Source organism: Canis lupus, chromosome 23 (genome assembly GCF_011100685.1).
Source record: "Canis lupus familiaris isolate Mischka breed German Shepherd chromosome 23, alternate assembly UU_Cfam_GSD_1.0, whole genome shotgun sequence".
In the NCBI taxonomy this organism is placed as follows: domain Eukaryota; kingdom Metazoa; phylum Chordata; class Mammalia; order Carnivora; family Canidae; genus Canis; species Canis lupus.
The window spans coordinates 17,222,167-17,248,483 of NC_049244.1; the positions used below are offsets into that span (position 1 = coordinate 17,222,167).

Sequence of the window (26,317 nt, forward strand, 5' to 3'; positions counted from 1 at the left end):
CATTGTACTGAGTTGCTAACTACATAATTTAGGATGTGTGGGTATTAAGTACTTTCAACTCTTTGAGGAGTTTCATTCTACAAATATGATAGAGGAACTTCTATTATTCCAAAATATCCAGGGGAAGTGCGCTCCCCTCCACATTAAAAAAATGTCAAACTCATAAACTCTCACAGCTTAACTTTTTTAAAGACTGACAGCATCTATGTCCAGATTTGAAGTGCAATTTCAGAAGATATGAACATGATGGATATCGTCATTTTCTGCAACATATTTAAATATGATCTTTTTCCTACTTTATAGCCTAGAGTTGAGTAGCAAAGGGAGGGGGCTTAACAGTCAGTTTCCCATAATAATACCGCATAACAAATCACAAAACTTTCAGTGGAGTTCAACAATAAGCATTTATTGTCAGACTCACAGGTCTGGGTTTTCTGGGCAAGTTCTCCTTCAGGCTGTAGGTTTATGCAATGTTTGGGTTAGAGCTGCTCCATGTATCTTATGCTGGTCCTAGGCTGGCGGGACAGCAGCCACTGCGATGTGTTCTTTTTTGGTAATGAACAGAATCTCCTAGAAGGACAAATGAAAGCACTCAGTATTTGTTAAAACAAATTCTCTGGCCTGGTTCACTGTTATTTCCATTTAACATTGGCCAAAGCAACACAAAACAAAATCGAGTCAGGGGTGGGTAACAAATACTGCCCCCCAAGAGACCATTGTAAGAATGAGTTCTGCAAAATCTCCAGAACAGTAGAGAACTGAGGCCAACAGTTCCATCTACCGTAGACAGGTGATTGTCTCTGGAAATAAAAACTTTCTTGCATACTTAATAGGCAATATTTATATGGTTCATTGATACTTAGTGCTTAAAATGGAATTGTTTGATTGTGCTTCTGAGTCTGGGAGAATTCAAAGATACTTTTTAATATGTTTATCTGAATTAGTGATAAAGAGTTTCAATTCTTTTTTTCTCATATCTCCAACTATTGCTTGAAAATTGGACTCTTTTTCTGTGCTGATTTATTCTCCCTTTTTCAGTATCTATTAACATCCTTATTTTAATTCAGCCCTGAGGTACTGAAGAGTGAACCGTACGGGGAGAAAGCTGATGTCTGGGCAGCAGGCTGCATTCTTTATCAGATGGCAACTCTGAATCCTCCCTTCTACAGCACCAACATGCTCTCCCTGGCTACAAAAGTAAGCAGTGTTGGGAGACAAAAGGGTCCTGTGTTGCTAAAAATGCCATTCTTTTTCTTCCTAAATAGAACATTTGTGATTTTTATAAAATTATCAATTAAAAGCAGGCACATTGTTTTACGGGCCACATGATCTAGTTCATTTTTCCCCCTTTCTTCTAAATATACGTCATGTGCTATGGCACATTTCCCCCTATAATTGTCTTCATTTATCATAGAAAATTATACAAATAAATATATCAAATTACTTTTGGTCTTTTATTTTTAATTGTGGTTTGGACTGCCTACAATCGGCACATTAAATTATCCTACGCATCATTTATTATGAATCTGAGGCTAACTTTAACTCAGCTTGAAGCATACAATCTGTGCTCAAGAATTGTTTAATTGATGTTAATTTTTTATTTGTTGGGATGTTTTTCTTTCTGATTAAAATTTGTGCGTGGCTATAATGCTTATTGAGTAGCTCTCATATTGTGGCCAAGTATTGTACATATTAATGGCCTCCTTATGTCCATCACACTAATCTGTCTATTTTGCAGATAGTGGAGGCAGTATATGAACCAGTGCCAGAAGGCATCTACTCTGAGAAAGTGACAGATACCATCAGCAGGTAATTATTCTCACAATTTCAAACCTATGGGGATGATCAAGAAATATCTCACGTCTCTACAGATTTACCATGTAAATATTCATGAAGAGGAAGGGCTCCCAAATAATCCAAACCTAGAAAAATATTTGTGCATCATCAGTAATGATGACCATCTGGAAGCCACTGAAGTGTCCAAGAGGAAGTAGTATATGTACTTGAAATATTATGCAACCATTAGAATGATTATTCAGAAGGCTTTGTAACAACCTGTAAAACAAATATGATATGAAGCTAAGTAAAACAAACAGGATGTAAAGCTGTTTGTAACTCTGATAAAAACTGTAAATATATGCATGGATGTGGGAAAAGGCTAGTCAAAGACATGGGAAACTGAGAAAGGCCATGTTAAATTGCAAGTAATTTTTCATTTTTATTTTTAAATTGGTAATGTTATGTGGCATAATAATTTTTCAAAGGAAGTCAGAAAGAGGTGCTCCAGCCACTAATATAGTAGTAGTTTAAGGAAAATCATTTCCTGTGCATTTGCAAAGTTCTGACCTCACAGGGATTGTCCCAGCTCTCTACCAGGACATGACAGATCTTTGTCCTTGCTTTTCCCTTTTCTGGACTTGTCTTCTCTTTGATACGTGCATGGCACAGCCCCCCCCCCCCCCACTTCCCTTGTGTCTCTGCTGTTATTTCCCATCACTGGGGAGTCTGCTCCTGATGCCCCCACAGCCAATCCACATTCTGCCTCCTTTTCTGGCTTTATAAAGCTTGCAGCACCCATGTGCTGACATGTTAGATACGTGTGTGTGTGTGTGTGTGTGTGTGTGTGTGTGTGTGTGTGCATATTTGTTTATTTATTGCCTGTGTCGTCCCCACCAGAAGGAAAAATTTACAAGAGCAAGAGTTTTTCTGGTCTGTTTCATAGCTCTTCAGTGGCCAGAACAGTGTCTGGGACAAGATTGTCCCTTAACAAATATTGGTTGTGTGAATAAATGACTTGTTTTCTGACTCATTGTTATTTCTATACCAACGTATGCTCCTAAGTTGGCTCAAGATTACTTCCCTGCCCCATTGAGCTGAATCAAATCCTCATTATTATTACAGAAATCTCAGAATCACCCCAGATAGAATATTTATCCATTCTTGGGCCCAATTCCTTTTAAACTTGGCTTTGTATCTATCCTGGCACTTAGCATTACCTCTGATGAAATGCAAGAGATGTATTCCCTTCAGTTTCTCCTCCCATCCCACCATTTTGCATTAATTTCTCCTCACAGTTAGTAGGGTTATATCTTGAATCTTTCCTTGTTGAGCACAATGCTGTCCTACAGTTCTAAGGGGCCCAGGCCCAGCCGGGGCTGTTTCACTAACTGTAGACTCTGAACAAACATTTAACCATTCTTTCTGTATCTCTGTTCCCTCATTCAGTAAGAAGGGGACTGTGATATACTAACCTCATCAAGCTGGTATGATAATTATACAAAGTAACTATGAAAATCACTTAGCATAGAGCTTGGTGAATGGCAAATCTTAAGCAATATGGGCAATTATCATTGTTAATATTATAGGAAATGAGCTGAAACCCTTTTCTGAGTAATCTGAATTCTGTATATATTAGGTTGTGCCCTGTTGCTAATGAATCCAGACAAATGTATTTAAATTGCTCATCTCTACAATTTGATCCTCTTCTCTGCTATTTGTTTTCTAGAAAGTGCCTTAAAAATTCAAGAGGTCTCCAGAGATGTCAAGACAAAAATACCAGATTTACTCATTTAATTTCTCCTTTTCATAGGTATTTGAGTGCCACAAAGAGCAGGGGAGAGGTGGTACAGAGGAAATGTACAGACACATTATTCTCATTTTGTGACACTGGGTAAACAGGACCATAATTTGCTTCTGACAGGCTCCTTGGATATTGGTATCCATGTGTCTTGGGGCTAACAATTAGTGGAGGAGTCAGGTACCAACACTATATGGAAACGTTAAGAACATCAATAGGTTCTAGAATAAGCTGGATTTTAATCCCTACTCTTCCACCCATGCCCTTTTCTCATCTGTGATGTACAACTAGCAATAGTAACTACTCATGGGCTTGTTCTGAAGATTAAATAACATGATGCTTGCAGTGCTTTTAGCACAGTACCTAGCACTGGTGAACCCTCAATAAAATTCGATATTGTTATTAATAATAGCATTACTATTTTTAGAATTAAGTATATACAGATGCAATGAAACCCCGGGACACCTGCACCCCGATGTTTATAGCAGCAATGTCCACAATAGCCAAATTGTGGGAGGAGCCTCGGCGTCCATCGAAAGATGAATGGATAAAGAAGATGTGGTCTATGTATACAATGGAATATTCCTCAGCCATTAGAAATGACAAATACCCACCATTTGGTTCGATGTGGATGGAACTGGAGGGTATTATGCTGAGTGAAATAAGTCAATCGGAGAAGGACAAACATTATATGGTCTCATTCATTTAGGGAATATAAAAAATAGTGAAAGGGAATAAAGGGGAAAGGAGAAAAATGAGTGGGAAATATCAGAAAGGGAGACAGAACATGAGAGACTCCTAACTCTGGGAAACAAACTAGGGGTGGTGGAAGGGGAGATGGGCGGGGGTTGGGGGTGACTGAGTGACGGGCACTGAGGGGGACACTTGATGGGATGAGCGCTGGGTGTTATTCTATATGTTGGCAAATTGAACACTAATAAAAAATAAATTTATTAAAAAAGGAATTAAGTATATAAAACAAATTATGATAAATTTTATGCAGAATGGTAAAGGGAGCAATGAGAGATTCCAGAAGGATTTGGTCTACTCTAAGCACTTTTAGAAGTTTCTATGAAGAAAGAACATGTAATCTGAGACCTGAACAATCACTAATTATAGTATACAGAATGGATTTCTATTTCATAGAGGAATGGAAAGAAATTGGAGATGTAGTGTGTTAAGTCAGGAAGAGAATAGCCAAAGGCCTGGGGAAGCTAATAGGGGCCAGATTGGCTAGGTTTGATAGGCCACATTGAGGGGTTTTTTTTTTTTTTTTCACATTGAGGGTTTTGAATCTTTGTCTCCAGCACTGAGGAGAAAACTTAAGGTTATTTATAGGTGAGATATAGTGAAAATTTCTTCTGTAGCAAAGATCATGCTGGCTGCCCTGTGGGGAATAGATAGCAGGGAATGGGGGGAGGGGGGAACCAGATCCAGCTCTCTACTAGGACATGATGGTGACTTTGACTGGAGCGGTCATGGTGTTGATGGAGGGAAGTGGTGTTGTTTTCATAGTGGCTGGGAAGTTGAGTCAACAAGTTTGGGAGTACAAGCATGAAAATGAAATGATACTGAAACTATGAAAACAACTGGGTTTATTCTATGGAACTTCAGAAAGTGGAGCCAAGACCATGGAGTGGAGTTCTGAGAAGGCCCAGGTCAGTTTGCCATTAGGAGTGTGTGTCAGGGGGATCCCTGGGTGGCTCAGCGGTTTAGCACCTGCCTTTGGCCCAGGGCGTGATCCTGGAGTCCCGGGATCAAGTCCTGCGTCGGGCTCCCTGCATGGAGCCTGCTTCTCCACCCTCCTGTGTCTCTGCCTCTCTCTCTCTCTCTCTCTCTCATAAATAAATAAATCAATCTTAAAAAAAAAAAAAAAAGAAGTGTGTGTCAGAATTAAGACATATCCACAGTGAGGCAGGCTACTGTGTGGGTAGTGAGTTTCCTGTCACCAGAATGTTTAAGAGGATGAATGATCACTATTAGGGGACTCTGGATTATTTGTAAGGGTACTTTTTAAAAAGATTTTATGTATTTGAGAGAGCCCAAAAGAGCAATCATGAATGGGGTTGCGGAGGGGCGGAGGGGGAGAGGCAAACAGGTTTCCCTGCTGAGTAGGGAGCCAGATGTGGGGCTCCATCCCAGAACCCTGGGATCATGACCTGAGCCAAAGGCAGATTCTTAATGGATTGAGCCACCTAGGCGCCCCTGTAAGGATACTTTTAATTCAAAATACTAAGATGCCATAATAAGTAAGAACTGATAATTTAATTTTCATTTTATAATGATTATACATTAAGATGACTGTGCATTCTGTAGCAGATGTGGCTTTCACTTAAGGTTATTCAGGACTCATTATCTGGGTTCAATCCCAGAGTTTTACCTTTAGAAAATTTGACACGAAACCAAATTCAGTCATGAATTTTATGCAATTACATATTTAATTTGCTTTGGATTTTTAATCTTTAAAAATGAAGTTCCAAAGAATAAGGAAGCAAATTCAATTTTCTATTTTCTTAGTTTCCTGTTTTGTTTTTTTGTTTTTTTTGTTTTTTTTTTTTTCAGAAAATCGATGTGAGGAATACATAAAGGCAAAAGTGGTCTTAATGATAATTTATGACTCAGCAAATCATCAGGCTCAGAACTGATCGTGAATAACGTGATAGAGCCTTTGAAATACAAGGCAACTGTTGATGCACAAATTCACTAGACTCATTCTTAATTTCACACTTGGTGTTTCCAATTACATGTTCTTGCTTTTTCCATCTTCTCATTTTCTCCTTCTACATCCTGTCTTGGGGGTAGAGCTCATGCAATTGTGTCTCATGTGCAGTATCTTTCTTTGTTTCTTGTTTGTTCATGTAGTGTACAAGCACATTTTATCACTGGAACTTTTCTTTCCTAGCAGACTTTTACACTGGAAGAGTAACTTAGCAACTCTGAAGAGTTTGGAGCAGAAAATAAATCCATTTTGTTGCTCTGCCCAGTACCAGAGTTACTATTTTTACCTTCCTGTACACTGTTCAGAGATTATTGTCTGTTTACTTTTTAAAAAGGAACATTTCCTTTTATGCACAAAATCTTCTAATTGCCTTACATTTCTCTATCTGAGCCTGGTTGCAGAAGCTGTCTGGTGCTTTGTTTCAGAGGCGGTCATGATGACTAGCATGGTTAATGCTTTCAGCTAGTTCTAAGGATCTTTACATTTTTCACCCTACCTTCAACTCTTTGGTTTTCTCTTTTTAAAAAATTTTCCCCAAAGTAAATTTGACATGTTACATTTTATGATTTTATGGTATACAGTGTATCACTTTGATATACATATATATTTTAAAATGATTGCCATTGAAGCAATATTTATCACATAATTATATTACAATATCATTGACATATATTCATTATTCAGTGCAGATCTCTATGGCTTATTTATGACTTATTACAAGTTTGTACCCTTAGACACCTTCATTCTTATCCTCCGCATTCCTCATGTCCTGGTAACTACCATTATTTTCTATTTTTTTTATAGGTTTGATTTTTCTAGATTCCATATAAGTGGTATCATACAATATTTGTCTTTCTCTGACTTATGTTACCTAGCATAATATGCTCAAGTTCCATCTATGTTATCAAAAGTGGGAGTATATCTTCCTTTCTCATAGCTGGATAGTATCCCATTATATATATGTACCACTTCTTTTTTATTCATTCATATGATGATGGGCATTTGGGTTTCTGTATCTTGGCTATTGTGAATAATGCTGTGATAACATGGAAGTACAGGTAATCTCATTGAAATTCTGTTTTCTTTGCTTTGGAGTATATTCCCAGATGTAGAATTGCTGGGTCATATGGTAGATCTATTTTTTAATTTTTTAAAAAGATTTTATTTATTTATTCATGAAAGAGAGAGAGAGAGAGGCAGAGACACAGGCAGAGGGAGAACCAGGCTCCATGCAAGGGAGCCCGACTTGGGACTGGATCCCAGGTCTCCAGGATCATGCCCTGGGCTGAAGGCGGCAATAAACCACTGAGCCACCTGGGCTGCCCCTATTTTTTAATTTTTTAAAGGAATCTCCATATTGTTTCTTATAGTGGTTGGACCAATTTGCATTCTCACCAACAATGTGTAAGTGTTCCTTTTTCACCAAATCCTTATGAATAATATTTGTTATGTCTTTTCCTTTTGATGATAGCTATCCTAACAGGTACAAGGTTCATTGTGGTTTTTATTTGTATCTTCTTTGTTTTTTTTTAAGATCTTATTTACTTGAGAGAGAGAGAGCAAAAAAGTGCACTAGAGGGACAGGGAGAGAGAAACTGAAGCAGGCTCCACGCAGAGTGCAGAGCCCAACACAGGGCTTGATCTCACGACCCTGAGATCATGACCTGAGCCAAAACCAAGAGCCATCTACTTCACCAATAGCAACCCAGGTGCCCTTGTTTGCATCTTCTTGATGATTAGTGATGTTGAGCATCTTTTTACGTCCCTATTGGCCATTTTGATGTCCTCTTTGGAAAAATATCTATTTAGGGGGAACCTCGGGTGGCTCAGCAGTTTAGTGCCGCCTTCAGCCCAGGGCGTGATCCTGGAGACCCAGGATCGAGTCCCACATCGGGCTCCCTGCACGGAGCCTGCTTCTCCCTCTGCCTGTGTCTCTGCCTCTTTCTCTCTGTGTGTCTCTCATGAATAAATAAATAAAATCTTTAAAAAAATCTATTTAGTTCAGCCCATTTTTAATCAGATTATTTGAGTGTTGTGTTTAGTTCTTTATATACTTTAGATAATAATCCCTGTCTGATCTGTGATTTGTAAAATTTTTCTCTGCTCTCTAACCTGCTGCTTCATTTTGTGAACTGAGTAGCAGAGAGCTGTGCAGAAACTTTTGCATTTGATGTAGTTCCATTTGTTGTTTCTTGCTTTTGTTGTTTGTGCTTTTGACATCACATTAAAAAAATCATTGTGAAGGCCAATATCAAGGAGCTTCTTCCTTTCCTTTCTTCTAAGAGTTTTATGCTATCGGATATTATGTTTAAGTCTCTGAAGATTTTGTTTTGTTTTTTTTTTTTTTTAAGATTTATTTATTTATTCATGATAGACATAGAGAGAGAGAAAGAGGCAGAGACACAGGAGGAGGGAGAAGCAGGCTCCATGCACCGGGAGCCTGACGTGGGATTCGATCCCGGGTCTCCAGGATCGCGCCCTGGGCCAAAGGCAGGCGCCAAACCGCTGCACCACCCAGGGATCCCAAGTCTCTGAAGATTTTGAATTATTTTTGTGGGTGATATGAGAGAGGGGTCAGTTTCTCTATTCTGCATATATTTCTTCAATTTTCCCAGCATCATATGTTGAAGAGACTATCTTTCCCCCAGTGGGTGTTCTTGGCTCCGTTGTCAAATATTCATTGACTGTGTATGCTGGGATTTAGTTTAGTTTAGTTTAGTTTTGTTTTTTGGATTTAGTTTTAAGCTCTCTATATTCTTTCATTGGTCTATGGATCTATTTTTGTGCCAGTACCATAGTGTTTTTATTAGTATGGTTTTGTGGTATAATTTAAAATCAGGAAGTATGATCCCTCCAGCTTTATTCTTTTTTTCTCAGGATTGCTTTGGCTATTTAGAGCCTTTAGTGGTTCCACATACATTTAGGACTGTTTCTTCTATTTCTGTGAAGAATGCCTTTGGTATTTTTATGGGAATTGCATTGAATCTGTAAATGGCTTGGGTGGTATGGCCATTTTCACAATATTTATTCCTCTGAAACTTGAATTCAAAATGTCTTTCCATTTGCATCTTCTTCAGTTTCTTTCAGCAAAGTCTTATAGTTTTTGTTGTATAGACCCAAGGCAATGCTGGTTTTGTAAAATGAGTTTGAGAATGTGTACCCTTCTCAATATTTTGGAAGAGTCTTAAGAGGATTGCCATTAATTCTTCCTTAAATGTGTGATAGAATTTACCAGTGAAGCTGTCTGGCCTTGGAGTTTCCGGTGTTGAGAGTTTTACTGACTCAGTCTCTTGAGTCATTATTGGTGTGTTCAGATTTTCTATTTTCCTGATTCAGTTTTGGTAGGTTGTGTGTTTCTAGAAATGTATCCATTTCTTATCTATATGTCTGTAGTATCAGCTGTGATGTCTCTTTTTTCATTTCTAAATTTATTTGAGCCTTCTCTCTTTTTTTTTCTTGGCCTAACAAAGATTTGCCCATTTTGTTTGTTTTATTGAAGCAGCAGCTTTTAGTTTCGTTGATTTTTTCTATTGTTTTCCCGGACTCTACTTAATTTACACTCTGATTGTTACTATTTCCTGCCTTCTGCTAATTTTGTGTTTAATTGTTTCTCTCTTTCTAGTTCCTTGAGGTACAAAAGTTAGATTTTTTTATTTGAGATCTTTCTAATTTCTTAATATATGCGTTTAGTGCTATAGACTTGCTTCTTTTTTGGGGGGCGGGGACTTGCTTCTTAGGATGGTTTTTGGGCATCCCACAAAATTTGATATGTTGCATTTTCATTTTCATTTGTTTTGGATAATTTTTTATTTCCCTATTGATTTCTTCTTTGACGCGTAGGTTATTTAGTGTTGTGTTATTGAGTTTACACGTATTGTAAAATCTACTCACATTTCTCCTGTTGATTTCTAATTTCATGTTATTGTAGAGAAGATAGTTGGTATGTCAGGTCTTTTTAAATTTGTTGAAATTAGTTTTGTGAGCTCTCATATGATCTGTTCTGGAAAATTTTCCATTTGTGCTTGAGAAAAATGTGTATTGTGCCGCTATTAGGTAGAATGTTCTATATGTCTCAGCTAAGTTGTTTTAAAGTATGGTTTAATTTCAATGTTTCCTTATTGATTTTTTTGTCTGGATGATCTATCCATTGCTAATAATGGGGTGTTGAAGTCCTGTACTATTATTGTATTGACTATTTATTTCTCTTTTAAGATCTGTTAATAAAAAAAAAAAAAAAAATAAGATCTGTTAATATTTGCTTAATATATTTCAATGCCGAGAGGTTGGGAGAATACATATTTATTATTGTTATATCTTCTTAGTGTATTGACCCCTTTATCATTATATAATGATCTTCTTTGTTTCATTACATTTTTGGCTTAAAATCCGCTTTGTCTGATGTAAGTATAGTTATATCTGCTTTCTTTTGGTTACTGTTTGCTCAAAGTATTCTCTTCTACTCTTTCACTTTGAATCTGTGTGTTTGTCTTTGGAGGTGAGGTGAGTCTCCTGATGGCAAATATGGTCCTTTTTAAAAAAAAATTATTTAGCCAGTTCATGCCTTCTGATTGAGTTCATCCATTTACATTTAGAGTGGTGAAGACTTACTACTACCATTTTGTCTGATTTTCTGGTTGTTTTATGTCTCTATTGTTTCTTTATCTTTGTGTTTCTTTTTTTTTTTTTTTTTAAAGATTTTATTTATTTATTCATGAGAGAGAGAGGCAGAGACACAGGCAAAGAGAAAAGCAGGCTCCATGCAGGGAGGCCGATGCGGGACTGGATCCTGGGACTCCAGGATCACACTCTCGGCCGAAGGCAGGTGCTCAACTGCTGAGCCACCCAGGGATCCCCCTTCTTTGTGTTTCTATTTACCTTTTTAGATTGGTGGTTTTCCATGATAATCTGCTCACTTTCCCCTTTTTTACAATTTTGTATCTTTGCTCTAGATTTTTGTTTTGTGGTTACCATGAGGTTTTTATAAAGTGTCTCATAAATAAATAGTCCATTTTATGCTGATAACAACTTACCTTCATTTGTCTATACAGGGTCTATCATTTTCCTCTCCGTCTTTTTATATTTTTTTGTCACAGATTATCCCTTTTTAACGCTATGTGTTTATTACCAAATTGTAATCACTCTAGTTTTTTTAAAATGATTTTCGCCTTTAGCCTTTATGTTATAGTTGTTTAACACCTTATTCTAAAATAGAGTTAGAATTTTGTGATTCTATTTATCACTTTACTTGAATTTTTGTGTACTTTTATCTTTTGTTTAAGGTAGAAGATCTCCTTTCAACATTTCTTGTAAGGTAGGCCTACTGGTGGTGAACTTTTTTAGCTTTTGTTTGAGAAAGCTTTTATTTCTCCTTCTTGCCTGAAGGATAACATTGCTGAAGGACAGAGTTTTCTTGGCTGATGATTTTTGTTTCAATACTTTGAATACATAATTCCTCTCTCTTCTGGCCTGTAGATTTTCTGCTGAGGAATCTGCTGATAGTCTAACAGGAGTTACTTTGTAGATTAGTTTCTTTTTCCCTGGCTGCCCTTAAGATTCTTTCTTTTGACAGCTTCACTCTAATGTGTCTTGAAGTTTTTTCACATTGATATGATAAGGTGATCTATTAGCTTCATGGACTTGTTTGTCTAGTCCTTTCCCCAGCTTCGGGAAGTTCTCAGCTATTATTTCTTTAAATAATCCCTCTGCCACCTTCCTCTTCTCTTGTCCTTGTAGTATACTCATTATTCTCATTGGCTCTTCTAATGGAATCTAATAGCTTTTATAGGGTTTCTTCACTTCAAAAAAAATTTTTTTTAGATTTTATTTATTTATTCATGAGAGACACACACACACACACACACACAGAGGCAGAGACACAGGCAGAAGGAGAAGCAGGCTCCATACAGGGAACCCGATGTGGGACCCAATCCTGAGACTCCAGGTAGATGCTTAATCACTGAGCTACCCAGATGTCCCATTTTTAAAAAATATTTTTAAATATAGAAGCTCTTTTCTCCTCTACCTGAAACATTTCCAGATTCCTGTCTTCCAGATCACTTATTCTCTCTTCTGTCTTATTTGCTGTACTTCTAGTGCTTTGTGGTGCAGTCTTTAATTGATTGAGTTCTTGAACCCCAGAATGTCTGTTTGGTTCTTTTTTTAGAATTTCAGTCTCCTTCTGTTCTGACACTGAACCCTTGCTTCCATCACTTCCATGACCCTCCGTCTAATCCACACTCAGATGTATGGATGTATAGATCTGTATGATGTATAGATCTCTCACCACATAGAGATGTATAGATCTCCCGAGCATCGTGTTTTGGTATGCAGAGGAAACCCTATTGGGTTACGGATGTCCTACTAGTTATAAATTGAAGGAGAGAGACAAAGGGAACAACTCACACCACTGTAATGCTCAACTGTTTGTTTCTTAAAACACAAAATGAATATAATCAGATCCCTCTAATTCTGTCTGGTCTCAGAGCAGATTGAGGACAAAGTGGGTGGGATGAGTAGAACAAAGAACAACCTAGATTTTTTTCTAGAAAATGATTTTATGTCTATTTGATTAGAGAATCATTGAAGCATTTGTTCACTCTTAAGAATTTCTCTGAAATATCTAAGCAGAGATGTATTTTAGAGAATCGAGGCTAAATTGGAACTTCTGGTAAGTGATGTTCCAGGAAGTTTAAAAGTTTGTGGCCAAATATTTGGGATATATATTTGGGACTGGTAAATTCTTAGATGTTAGCTCTAAGTTCATTCATTTGTTCATTCATTCATTCATTCATTCATTCATTCACTCATTCATCTGCTGAGTACCTACCAGAACCCAGATTCCATTTTTACATGCTGAGGATCATGGCGAAGGTGACACGTCTGTCCTCTCAAGAAGTTTCCAAGTTTCTAGTGGTGAAATGGATCATTACAATATAATATTATGGTCATTTAAGGACTTAAATATAATGAGAATATACAAAAAGGGGATGAGAAATCATTTGAGGGTGATCCAAGAAGTCTTCCTAATGGTGACTTTGAAAAGAGTGGGGTTTTTGGCAAGCAGATAGGGATGGGATCTGGAAAGGGGCAGATACCATTGACAAAAAAAAATTCAAGCAGAAGGAATAAAATGAGCAAGGAAATGGCGTAAGAGAGCCATGAGTTATATGAGAAAGGACAGATAGGAGTGGGTGTGAACTGGAGGAGGAGAAGGCAGGGATGACACTGTGGGGGAAAATAAGGGCCAGTTCCAGAGGGGGCTTGTATATAATGCTGGAAATATCAGTTTTGTTCTATTGGACCATGAGGGTTTATTGAGAAATTCTGAACAGAGACGTGATGTAGTCAAATATAGGAATATTATTCTGTGGCAGTTTACAGTATGGCCAGAGGTAGACAAGCAATGAGTATCATTTAGGAGACTCAATAGTCCAAGAAAGCAATGATCAAATAGGCTAATAGTGGTGGGATTAGAGGGGAGGAATATGGATTCAATAAATATTTAGTAGAGAGAAGCCACAGAATTTTGTGTTGGTTAAATGTGGGACGGAATGGAGGACCAATAAAAGTGTGCATTTTCCTTTCAACATAGTGAGCGTTTATAATGTGCCAGCACTTTACACAGCTGATCACCATACCAGCTTGATGAGGTAGATATTGTAATTAACCTGTTTTACAGATAGGCCACTTGAAACTGAAACTAAATCATGCCCAAGATGAATTAATAAAGGGTGAGCTGGGATTTAACTACACCAATCTGACCTGGAGGCTACCTTCCTAACCATGATGCTAAACTGCATCTCCCTGGTGGTTCCTTTTTCAGCAATGGCAAATCCAGGAATGGAAGCAATTTTGGGAGAGAAGGAGATGACTAAATGCCGGAACAGAGACCATTCTGGTTCCCATTTACCATAATATATAACTATATAAAATTTGTAAAACTATTTTTAACTCTTTGAGGAACCTCCACACAGTTTTCCAGAGTGGCTGCACCAGTTCACATTCCCACCAACAGTGCAAGAGGGTTCCTTTTTCTCCACATCTACTCCAACATTTGTGGTTTCCTGCCTTGTTAATTTTACCCATTCTCACTGGTGTGAGGTGGTATCTCATTGTGGTTTGGATTTGTATTTCCCTGATGGCAAGTGATGCAGAGCATTTTCTCATGTGCGTGTTGGCCATGTCTATGTCTTCCTCTGTGAGATTTCTGTTCATGTCTTTTGCCCATTTCATTATTGGATTGTTTGTTTCTTTGGTGTTGAGTTTAATAAGTTCTTTATAGATCTTAGAAACTAGCCCTTTATCTGATATGTCATTTGCAAATATCTTCTCCCATTCTGTAGGTTGTCTTTTAGTTGTGTTGACTGTATCCTTTGCTGTGCAAAAGCTTCTTATCTTGGTGAAGTCCCAATAGTTCCATTTTTGCTTTTGTTTCTTTTGCCTTCATGGATGTATCTTGCAAGAAGTTACTGTGGCTGAGTTCAAAAAGGGTGTTGCCTGTGTTCTCCTCTAGGATTTTGATGGAATCTTGTCTCACATTTAGATCTTTCATCCATTTTGAGTTTATCTTTGTGTATGGTGAAAGAAAATAGATCTGCCCTACGACCCAGCAATTGCACTGCTGGGGATTTACCCCAAAGATACAGATGCAGTGAAACGCCGGGACACCTGCACCCCGATGTTTATAGCAGTAATGTCCACAATAGCCAAACTGTGAAAGGAGCCTCGGTGTCCATTGAAAGATGAATGGATAAAGAAGATGTGGTTTATGTATACGATGGAATATTACTCAGCCATTAGAAACGACAAATACCCACCATTTGCTTCGACATGGATGGAACTGGAGGGTATTATGCCGAGTGAAATAAGTCAATAAGTCAAAGGAGAAGGACAAACATTATATGGTCTCATTCATTTGGGGAATATAAATAATAGTGAAAGGGAATAGAGGGGAAGGGAGAAGAAATGGGTAGGAAATATCAGAAAGGGAGACAGAACATGGAAGACTCCTAACTCTGGGAAACGAACTAGGGGTGGTGGAAGGGGAGGTGGGCAGGGTGTGGGGGAGACTGGGTGGCAGGCACTGAGGGGGGCACTTTGGGATGAGCACTGGGTGTTATTCTGTATGTTGGCAAATTGAACACCAATAAAAAATAAATGTATTATTAAAAAAATTGTAAAACTAGCTTATACTGCTTTTTTTATTAAAAAAAAGCTCAGCTGATAAATTCACCTGCTAATATTATACTTGAATATTTGCAGACTAAGACTTTAGTCTAATGTACTAATGAAAGGATTACTTGTTGGGGTGTTTGTTTTTTTCTTCACATGGCAGTCATAACCAACTCTAAGTCAGCCAAGCATTTTTATCAACTTTAATTTCTTTTGCTAATTAAGTGACAGTAGGTGAAGAAACTGATTTAATTAGAAGGTGAAATTCAACATTTTAGCATCTTTTATGATTATAAGCAAAAGAAAGAAATTTGAATACAAATATGTCACTGGCATAGAAGTTCAGCTTCACATGCTTATGACCAATGCTCAGGGCCACCATACTCAAAACAGTCCTGTGCTTAGGGTTTAGGGCTCTGCACTTAAGGTCATGAAATTCTTAATAATTTTATCTTTAAATTTGTGTTTTGGAAATGAAGTCTGTTGAGACAAGGAGCATGTATATTTGGGGCTTGGGAGCCTCAGTTCATATGAGGTCCCTCCAACTTCCTACTTCTCTGACATAGATTCTCAGCCATCTCCTCCTGGCCCTATGGCCCCTGGCTGTCCTCCAGCTCGATCTCCCTGTCCCCGTGCCATCATTGCTACTGTTCTTTACCTGGTATAGTGTATGGGAATACAGACAAGGAGAGGGTCAAGGTGTAGTATGTGCCCTGCTGCATCTTGGAGCGAGGAGAAAAAGAGGCCCTCCTTAACCAGGCTGGTAGCATCATGGTGCATTCACTGGGTGACTCAGTGGGGACCTCTTGCCCATCTCCAATCCAGGTACCAAGTGCATTATAATGGTGGCATGGAGGTTGCAATCTCTTGGAGCGTCTCCTGCCATCATTTAGACAATGGTCTATGGAAAGGAAGATTGAGTTCTTCACTCCCTGCTGGGGCCCTACACTTTCATTTTGTACTGAGCACTCCCAAAATTATGTAGCAGTCTTGTCTTTCTTTGTTATAAATGCATGGACTGAACTTTGTTAAATATGAATTCAGCAGATGTGTAAGTGCCTGTCATAACCATAGTGCAAGCCTACTGCCTTAGAAAGAAAGATGAAGCATGAGATGATAATGTCTAAGATATGTATATTTTACTCATAATCACAAAAAAACAGAATAATTAGCAAATTAACAAGTTAGTCTTATTTTGACTTCTGTGATGAAGAATAATAATAAAAATAAAATAGTTCTCAAATATTACCTGGAGATGTCAGTATAGGTGAAAGTTGTATGAACTCTAGTTTGCTAAATCAAATTAAAAAAAGTGAAAATCAGATCTTTTTCTCAAAGTTCAAATAAGTTAAAGTTTATAAAGAAGTAAACAACTTCAGTGAAGTTAGAGAATTTGAATTAAAAAATAGACAAAATATTATAGTGAGTATTGAAGTATTTAAAGCATGCTAGCAACAATCTTGCTAATTGATTCCATTGTGTCTAGAATAGCTTTCTATTAGTGTTTAGTTGTGACATAAATATTCCTTTTAGTAAGCTGGTTGACATTTCCTACCTCCAAATCACAGAAAATATTAGCATGTAATGTGTCAGTTAATTACTTTAAAAATTATTATAAACATCTTAAACCTCTAAATAACTGGGTTACATTTTATTTTTATGGCTTGTGTTTGGTAACATACACTCTACTCAAGTTGGGTTGATATTGCTGCATATAACGCATATAACACAGCTGCAAAAGGCCAGTCAGTTGTGACCCCCTAGAAATCTACCTTCCATTTGATGCATCAGGGACTACATTCTCGGGATCCCTCTTTGTTTCTACTGACCAATGACTTGACAGTGATTATAGAAAATAACCACTTCACACAGGAGAAGATGACTAAATCCTCCTGTCCTGAGCTCCATGCTCAGCCTGTAGCCCTTGCCTGACAGCCCAACTGCAAAGAGAACAAAGCTACCTCCCTCTGCTTCCCAAACTTTTCAATACTTCTTTTTTCAATACCTTTTAAAAAGTCTTATATTCAGAACTATGCTTGATGTCCATCTTATCCCAGGTGATCTTGGGTATGAACACCATGGTGGATGCGCGGTGGGGTTTAATCTTGACCCTCCACACCCTGTGGCCTGATCCCAACATTGACCAGAGTGCTGTAATCAACTGTCTTCTCTTAGGTGCCTCACTCCTGATGCAGAAACCCGCCCAGATATTATAGAAGTCAGCTCAATGATATCAGATGTCATGATGAAGTATTTAGACAACTTATCTACATCCCAACTGGCTTTGGAAAAGAAACTGGAACGGGAACGGAAGCGTACACAGAGGTACTTTATGGAAGCCAACCGCAATGCTGTCACATGTCACCATGAGCTGGCTCTGTTATCTCATGTAAGTGTACGTCTGTCGGTGTCTTCATGATAGACTATAATAAGGTCATCTGAAGTTGTTCAGGCTTATCTTAAGGGAAAATTATCTTAAGTTAGGAAAATATTAATTGCTATGTGCAGTATTTCACTATTGTATAGTTACATATTTGCATCCCTTTCTAGACTTTAAAATTATAGTCAAGATAAATGTTCCAATGAACTAACCCTAATTTATTGATTATTGCAAAACTAGGGGCATCAAAAAATCCCTTAGCAATTTTTTAAGTTTATATTATGCTCTTTTTATAGATGGCAGTGAATATGTATATTTTATTTCTTTAGCAATCTGATTTGGGAAATATGGATGAAATTTTATGTGTTAATCCAGATAAGGAAATAATAATTGCCTTAAATTTTGTCCTTTTGCTTTTATTACTGTTTGTGGTGGTAATAATACTACCTTGCTTCAAATAAGAATATGTCCTTTCATTTTTCTTGCCAGTAACCTTTAAATTATTTTAACATTTAAGTTTATTTCTGAGCAGAACTTGAAAAAGGGGAAAGCTATAAATGTCCACATGTGCAAGTGACCATGCCAGTGATGCTCTTGTTGCTCTCTTGTTTTTCCCCTGTGCTTTTGTTGTATTATGACCCATGATCCGTCCAAGGGACGTTCAAGGGACCCTTGAATCTGGTAAATATTCTTTTCTTCTTTCTTGGGCATGAGGCCCAAGGAAATAGGGTCATAACACCCATTCTTAATTAAGGCAGTTGGTCATCAGATTTCTTTCCAGGACCCTAAAGACCTGTTCTGCCTCAGCTGGGAAAATAATATAAGGAGTTGATTTCAAAGAAGAGACAATTGTTATTTCCTTCTTTTCTTTTCTTTTCTTTTCTTTTCTTTTCTTTTCTTTTCTTTTCTTTTCTTTTCTTTTCTTTTCTTTTCTTTTCTTTCTTTCTTTCTTTCTTTCTTTCTTTCTTTCTTTCTTTCTTTCTTTCTTTCTTTCTTTCTTTCTTTCTTTCTTTCTTTCTTTCTTTCTTTCTTTCTTTCTTTCTTTCTCTTTCTTCCTCTGAGCTTCTTAGATAAGAGAGTTTCCATCTAACTCCTTTCTATTAAAAAGAATGCAGAACTCTATGGTGTGTTTCTCTTGACATATTTGGAATCTGGAAGTTGAAGATTCAATAGAGTTTTCTTTTGGGGGGAAAAACTCATCTTTATTGCCTTGCTGATCCCAGCTGTAGTGTCACAGAACAATCCTTAGTGATTATCTAAGGCCTTGGTTTATGTTTAGGAACATATAACTTGGAGTTATAGCTCTTGCTGAACACACTGAAATGTTATATAAAGCAAGTTAGAGCTCACTTTTCTTGTTATTTTATTACTTGACTTTGTAAAAAAGTAGGCAACAGTGAGAACACACACGTCATGTTGCATGCAGAGTACAGTGTTCCCAGTAAACTAAAATGCAAGAGATTTAGCCATTTCTATATATCTTAAGTATTTGAGGCCTTCTATTAAGTTCTGTACTGCAAACCTACTTAGCCAATTTCCAATTGGATATAAAAGAGTCAGTGTATGTTAGATTCCTGTAGCTGATATGGGGGTAGGCGGAGTTAGTTTAAAATCTAACAGCAGAAATCCTCTTATCTTTAGCAAAACACCTTGAGAATGACAGTTTTATTTATTTATTTGCTTCTCAGCTTTTTTTTTTTTTTTAAACTCTTACTGTGGAAAATTTCATACATTTACAGAAATAAAGATAGTACTTCGTGTAGGCACCCTCCAGCTTCAAGAATTTGCTACTTCGGGCCAGTCACATGCTGTCTTTATGCCCACCCACCACCTACTCCCTGCCAACCATAGGTTATTTTGAAACAAACTCAAGACACCATATCATCTTATCCATCAATTGTTCAGTATGTATTTTGGGGGCCATTTTAAGTGTAGAAATCTAGCTCTCAGGCCATGACTGGGTTAAACAAAGGGAGATGTCTATAGTTGATGAGGGAGTTTTGAGGTTCTAAAGGTTCTGTACTCATCCATAAAATAGGGGGAAAATATTACTTATTACAGAAAGCACTAGGATTAAATAACTTAATGTGTTTGAATAAACTGTGCAAATAAAAAAGTGGCACGAAATTATAAGATAGCACCAATTATATAAAATGAACAGTGATTATGTTAAAAAATAGTTGTTGATGCAACTCACTAATCTAGTACTAAGTGGTCCATTAGTGCTAAATCCCTGGGTGGTTTTCATGCAGTTAATAAGTATTTATTGAGCATATGCTACTAGGCAACCTTGATGCCCTCATGGAGCATTCAGTCTCTTAGAGACCATAGAGAAATGCTTTACTTCTAGGCAGAATTTATAGTACTCCTTTTAAAGAACCATAAAATATCTTCTTTTGTACTATCTTATATATACTGATAATTTTTCATTTCGGACTAATCAAATGTTAGCTAAAAGGAAAAGTGGAGCTTTATTAAAGAACTGAGAAGGAAATACGATTACATTTCATCAAAAGACAGCATGTAGTTAATTGGCATTATCCTTGCTAAGTACCAATTATTATTTTTCAAAAACTTACATTGACACCATTGCTAATGGAAAAATTAGAGGTATAAAATGTTATGTCTTTTTTTAAGTATTGTTATAGTATTATGATTATTTCATTTCAAATATAGTTTAATGTCTCCCAGAGCAGTTCATGTCAACAATACAGTTACATAATCCAATGATAAGCAATAGTCAAAGGAAAGAGAAATTAGTGGGTGCAGTAGAACTTTATGAATTCTCAGCATTGATAAAGAGATCTACTGTGAGTTGCTGGAATTTACAAATTAGTGAGTAAGAAAATAATTGATAAGAAACTTTATGAGCTTTTATGTCATGGGATGTATGCTACTTATGTTTTCACACATTAGGTTATTCTTAATTATGGCAATAGGCTAGGAAAGACAGGTACTAATATATGTTTCAAAAGGACAGAGAAGTCTTCACTAATAAAGTTCACTACTGTGTACTGTGGTTTAGACTCTATGAAAGAGAAGCAAGACTTTCTTTTTGAAGAAAGTTAAGCTTTCTAATTTTTATAATTCAAAATAAGATATCATAAGGAGAGCAGAATTAAGAATAAGAATCAAGCAGAGAAAAATGAGGTATATTTTTTGCTTAAATATTGTAATAATAAAAGTATATTGTGCTGCAGAAGGTACTATGGCATTGTACTTGTCAAAATCATGATTGGCATGTTGGCATTATGCACGTGTTAAACACACAGAATAACTGCCCTTTTGGTGTTATCTAATGCCCCCGGCAGAAAAATCGATTGCAGACATTTCTAAACAGTGCGCTGCTTAGATCTTTGCCAGCAAATGCAAGGATGAGTGTTAAAACCCAGCCTGGAAAAATCTGGATAATCAATAGAAAACTTCAATTTCATTCAGATTACAGGGATTGCATGGAACCTGCTGTAGACTAATACTAACATTGGTAAAAAAGCATATTTCTAGATGTATAAATGGAGCAGAGCTGAATATACCAGGGAGACTGAAGGATAATGACGAAAGAAGCATGTTCTTGAAGGGTGAGTTTTGCAGGGATTTACCACTTCCAGTGATATTTGACTGGTACTTTTATCTTCACCACTTCTATTTTAAAGCTAAATAATTATTTCTTTTTACTAGTATAGTGAGTTCATTCTCTCTGGAGAACTTTCACATCCATAAGTCTAACAGGGAACAACATAAAAAGAAATCGAAAATGCTTGCAGTTTATAATTAATAATAGAAGAACAAAGATTTGTTGAATATCTTCTGAATGTAAGACATTGTGCTGGCTATTGTGACGATGTTAAAAAATTTAAAGGAGTGATCTCAGTCATGAAGTGATATATCCAGTCTACTTGGGAAGCCAAGACATACATGCAGCAGGAAATCTGGGTAAATACCAAATGAGATCTCTGGCTGATATAATTCAGGGAGGCTCCCAAAGCAAGCAGGGTATAAGATTGGGCCTTGAAAGTAGGTAAAGAAGTTACTCCTGGATGGAAAAGAATAACAAAAGTGCATGAGCTCCAAATACACCAGCTTAGCTTACTTAGGACTACTAATCACATTTTAGAAATGGTATTGTTTTATGCTTTAACTTAATAGGCAAGAAAAGGTAAACCAAGAGAAGAGATTTGGCTAAGTTCACCAAGCTGGTTTGCTGCTTTTGGACCTTGGACTGAAAGTTGGACCTCCTGATTTATAATGCATATTTTGATATGTATAGTTTGGAAAGTTGGGGCAAGCAGGCTGGTGCTAGATGGCAGAAGTTTGTGAATACCTAGTCATGGTATTCAAACATAGTATTTGTGTTTAATCCTAGGTAGTGGGGACTAAAGCTTTGAATTTCTCCAAAGTAACTAAACCACCAAATTATCAAATTGAAGGCTTATTCTTCCTTATTGTTCATATCTCCTCCCTGATTTTTTTTTTTCCTGGTGGTTTCCATTTTATGTCTCTGAACACTCTTTCTTTATTCCCTCTTCCAACACTGGATTCTTAAATTTTGATGTTCTGCTTCTCTTCTTGCTCTTCCCTTGAGTGAGCTCTGTCCAGTTCCATGGTTTGCCATTTTGTATGAATTTGGGTAAAAATTGGTTATACAAAATGGGAACTTTATTTTCTATAATCATGTATCACTTTGTTTTGAGCCACTTTTCCTACTGATAGCAGAAAATGGTGGCTATAGCCATTAACACTTATATCAGCTGTTCTAGTCTAAGTTTTTCTAAGGGCTCTCCTCTCCACCTCCCTCTTCCAAGATGGCAGCTGGATACAGGAACAAGCTTAGGTATCCTCGACCCAATGGGAGGGGGCTCTGTGCATTGCCTTCTTCTTTGGCCTCTGTTGACTTTTGATGAGGTGAACCTATCCTTGTGGCTTTGGGGGACCTATCATGGCATCCCTGGTTTGAAATGTCTGACAAATCCATCTTACCCTTCCAGTTCTCATTCTCATTCTCATTCTCTCACATTGGGTCATTGCATTATCCAATGTTCTTAACTCTAGGCTCCTCCTCAGCCCTAGCAGTGATTCAGGGTACCAGCTCTGTACTATCTACAGGGTTATCAGGAAATGTGTCTCTGTGTGTGTGTGTGTGTGTGTGTGTGTGTGTGTGTGTGAGTGTGTGTGAGAGAGAGAGAGAGAGAGAAAGAGAGAGAGAGAAGGGAGAGCCATTTGTTTATCACAATAATGTTGACTGCTACTGGCACTTAAGAGAAGCAGCCAGGAATGCTAATATTATGTATATTAGTGTGTATACAACAGTCCTACACAGAATGTATAAAGCAGAACCAGTAGGAAATACATATGATTTGTTGCAAGGAATTGTCTTATATAATTGTGGGCCTGTCTAGGTAAGTCCAAAATCCATAGAGTGGGCTGGCAGGAAGGGCAGGTTTAAATTCTTGGGCATAGGCTAAACCTGCTGTCCACAGATGGAGTTTCTTTTTCATCTTGAAGAAGCCTCAGCTTAAAGACCTTCCAAATGATCAAATCCATTCTATGCAGGTTATCTAGAGTCATCTCCCTCCCTTTACTATCCTCTATGTGCCTACCAAGATCTTTCAAACATCACATCTGACCTTGATAAATTATCTCATGTTTAAGATGAGGAGTAAATGTTCCCATAGTGAGTCCTAGAAATGTACTCTAAGCTTTTGGAGAATTACGAACAGGAAGATTTCTGTGATAGGCTCCTGTTGTCAAACTACTGAAATATAGAGCATATAATTATTATCCTAAATTCTGTCTACCTTGGGGTGGGGAGGGGAGGGACCAGCTGGTAGAGCATTTGTCAGCAAAGATTATTTTCTAAATCCACAATCCCTTTACAATTTCACTTAAAGAAGTAGAATTCTCATTGTAGTTTTCTAATACAGTCTGTATATGTTCTTGGCAAAAGTTATTGACAGGCATTTGACATTTATCCTAAATTCTCAAATGTCTTTAAAGTTGACCACTTAAGGACTGAGAAGATATGCAAGTAACTGATTCTTATTTTCTTAGTGCAAACTTAAACTGTTGTGCCATTTATTTATCTGAGTTGTTTTATTTTTATTATACCATATGTCATTTACAATTGCTGAACACACCACAAAAGCCGTGTGTCTGCAATCCTCTGCTAAGAGATTAAATTTAGCCATGTAGAAAATGATGTATTTTAAAAGGACAATATTTTTGTGAACATCTTTGCTTTTATTGTCTGGTTAATTGTTGACTGAATTTCCCCCAAGGCTGTGACAATGCAACAAATAATGATGCAGTGAAGGAAGTATTGGGAAATATCATGACTTGTTTTGGAAATGTTCTATACTTGTTATGGTTTAAGAAAATAAAGCAATGCCTTTTAGGCTCCCACACAGATATATATATAATTCTCACATCCACACCATAACTCCATCTTTGTTTATTGAGATATAATTTACATATAGTAAGATGTACACATTTTAATTACTTAGTTTAATAACTTTTGACACATGGTTAACTTGCACCCAAAATCAGATTGGGAACATTTCTAGCACCTCAGAAATTTCCTTCATGCCACTTCCCATACAGTTCTCTGCCCATGGACAGACTATTAGGATTTCTGACACTATGGATTACTTTGACCTATTGTTTCTTCATATAATATAAATCACAAACAGTATGTATTCTTTAGTATCTGCCTTCTTTCACATGACCTAATGTCTATGAGATTCATCCATGATATTGTGCATAGCAGTTATCTGTTTATATTATTAGATAGTATTATGTTGTATGGATATATCATAGTTTATTCTCCTATTGATGAATGTTGTATTGTTCCAGATTTGGGGTTTTACATACAACTGCTATGAACTTTCTTATTATAAGTCTTCTTGTGCAGATAATTTCATTTCTCTTAGATATAAATACTAGGAGAAGAATTTCAGGGTCATAAGGTAGTTGTATGTTTAACTCTAAAAGAAACTACCAAGCAGTTCTCCAAAATTGTACTGTTTAGCATTTTTAGGAGCAATGTTATGAGAGTTGCTCAATTGTTCTATATTCTTGTAAACATTTGATATATTGTCAGTCTTTTAGATTTTAACCTGTGTAGTGGGCATAAAAAAGTATTTCTTTGTGGTTTTAGTTTACATTTTCTTGATAACCAAGGCTGCTGAGCACTTTTACATGTGCTAATTGTTCATTTATATATCTCTTTGTGTGTGTGTGTGTTTGTGTGTGTGAAGTATCTATTCAAATCTTTGGCCATTACTTTATTGAATTATTTGTCTGTTTTTGTTGATTTTAGGAGTTCTTTATATATTCCACATGTGTGTTGTCAAATATATGTATTGCTAATGTTTTTCCTAGTCTATGCCTTGACTGTTTTTTAATGATTTTTTTTATGAGCAGAAATTTTGTTGAATTTTAATTTTGTTAAAGTCCAATTTACTTATTTAGTTTTTTGTTGTTGTTAGTGCTTTTTGTATCTTGTTAAAGAAATCATGGCCTATCCCAAGGCTGCAAAAATAGGCTCTTTTTTCTTTTGGTAATTCTTTCTGATAATAGATTTTATGTTTAGGTCTGTGATCCATTTTGATTTAATTTCATGCATAGAATAATGAAGAGATTGAAATTTTTTTCCCATATGGGTACCCAGTTTTCCCAGCATCATTTCTTAAAATGTCTAAAGTTTCCTTACTGATTTTACTACACGTCTTTGTTGAAAGTCATTTAACACTGTATATGTGGATTTATTTCTGAACTCTATTCTGTTGCCTTTATCTGTGTATCTATTCTTAGGCCAGTACCACACTGTTTTGATTATTGTAGACTTTTAATAAGTCTTGAAATTAGGTTGTATAAGCGCTCAGATTTTGTTCTTCTCTGTCAAATTTGATTTGACCATTCTAGATCTATTTACTTTTAATTTAATTTAATTTAAAAAATTTTTAAGATTTTATTTATTTATTCATGAGAGACACATAGAGAGGCAGAGACATAGGCAGAGAGAAAAGCAGGCCCCATGCAGGGAGCCCAAAGTGGGATTCGATCCCGGGTCTCCAGGATCATGCCCTGGGCCGAAGGCAGACACTCAACCACTGAGCCACCCAGGCATCCCAATTTACTTTTAATTTTAGAATCAGTTTGTCAGTTTCTTCAAAAAATAATGCTGCTATTTTGATTTCTATCCTTTGTTTTAATATGGAGAAGAGCTTTGCCATCCTTTGAAAAATCAGTGTTTTGTTTCACTTATTCAACAAAATTTATCCAGCACCTATTCTCTTTTGGGGACTATTCAAGTCTGTATTCTAACAGTAAACAGAAAATTCAAAGAATTCCATCTTCACAGTGGAGGAAGACAAATCATAAGTAAATTAATATACAGTTAAGTCTACAGGCAAAAATATGAAGGCAAAGTAAAAGTGATTGGTAGATGTGGAAAGACAGGCTGTTTTAAATA

The 26,317-nt window shown here is 36.8% G+C and overlaps 1 protein-coding gene and 1 long non-coding RNA gene across 11 annotated transcripts in view; one reads left to right on the forward strand and one right to left on the reverse strand.

Moving 5' to 3' along the window:
- The window catches only part of NEK10 (NIMA related kinase 10), a 228,214-nt gene that overhangs the window by 133,993 nt on the left and 67,904 nt on the right, over window positions 1-26,317 (forward strand). For all 10 annotated transcript variants that reach the window (XR_005376940.1, XM_038570664.1, XM_038570669.1 and 7 more), the window contains 3 exons: window positions 1,068-1,197; window positions 1,739-1,809; window positions 17,643-17,856. Coding sequence is in view for 9 of the 10 variants with exons in the window: in XM_038570664.1 (XP_038426592.1) it covers window positions 1,068-1,197; window positions 1,739-1,809; window positions 17,643-17,856 (415 nt within the window). In the remaining variant the exon portion in view is untranslated. The remainder of the gene's footprint in view (window positions 1-1,067; window positions 1,198-1,738; window positions 1,810-17,642; window positions 17,857-26,317) is intronic.
- LOC111091899 lies at window positions 407-12,442 on the reverse strand. The gene is made up of 3 exons (XR_005376941.1): window positions 12,319-12,442; window positions 1,878-2,055; window positions 407-570 (listed from the first exon to the last, which is right to left on the reverse strand). It is a non-coding gene; the product is annotated as an uncharacterized LOC111091899 (long non-coding RNA).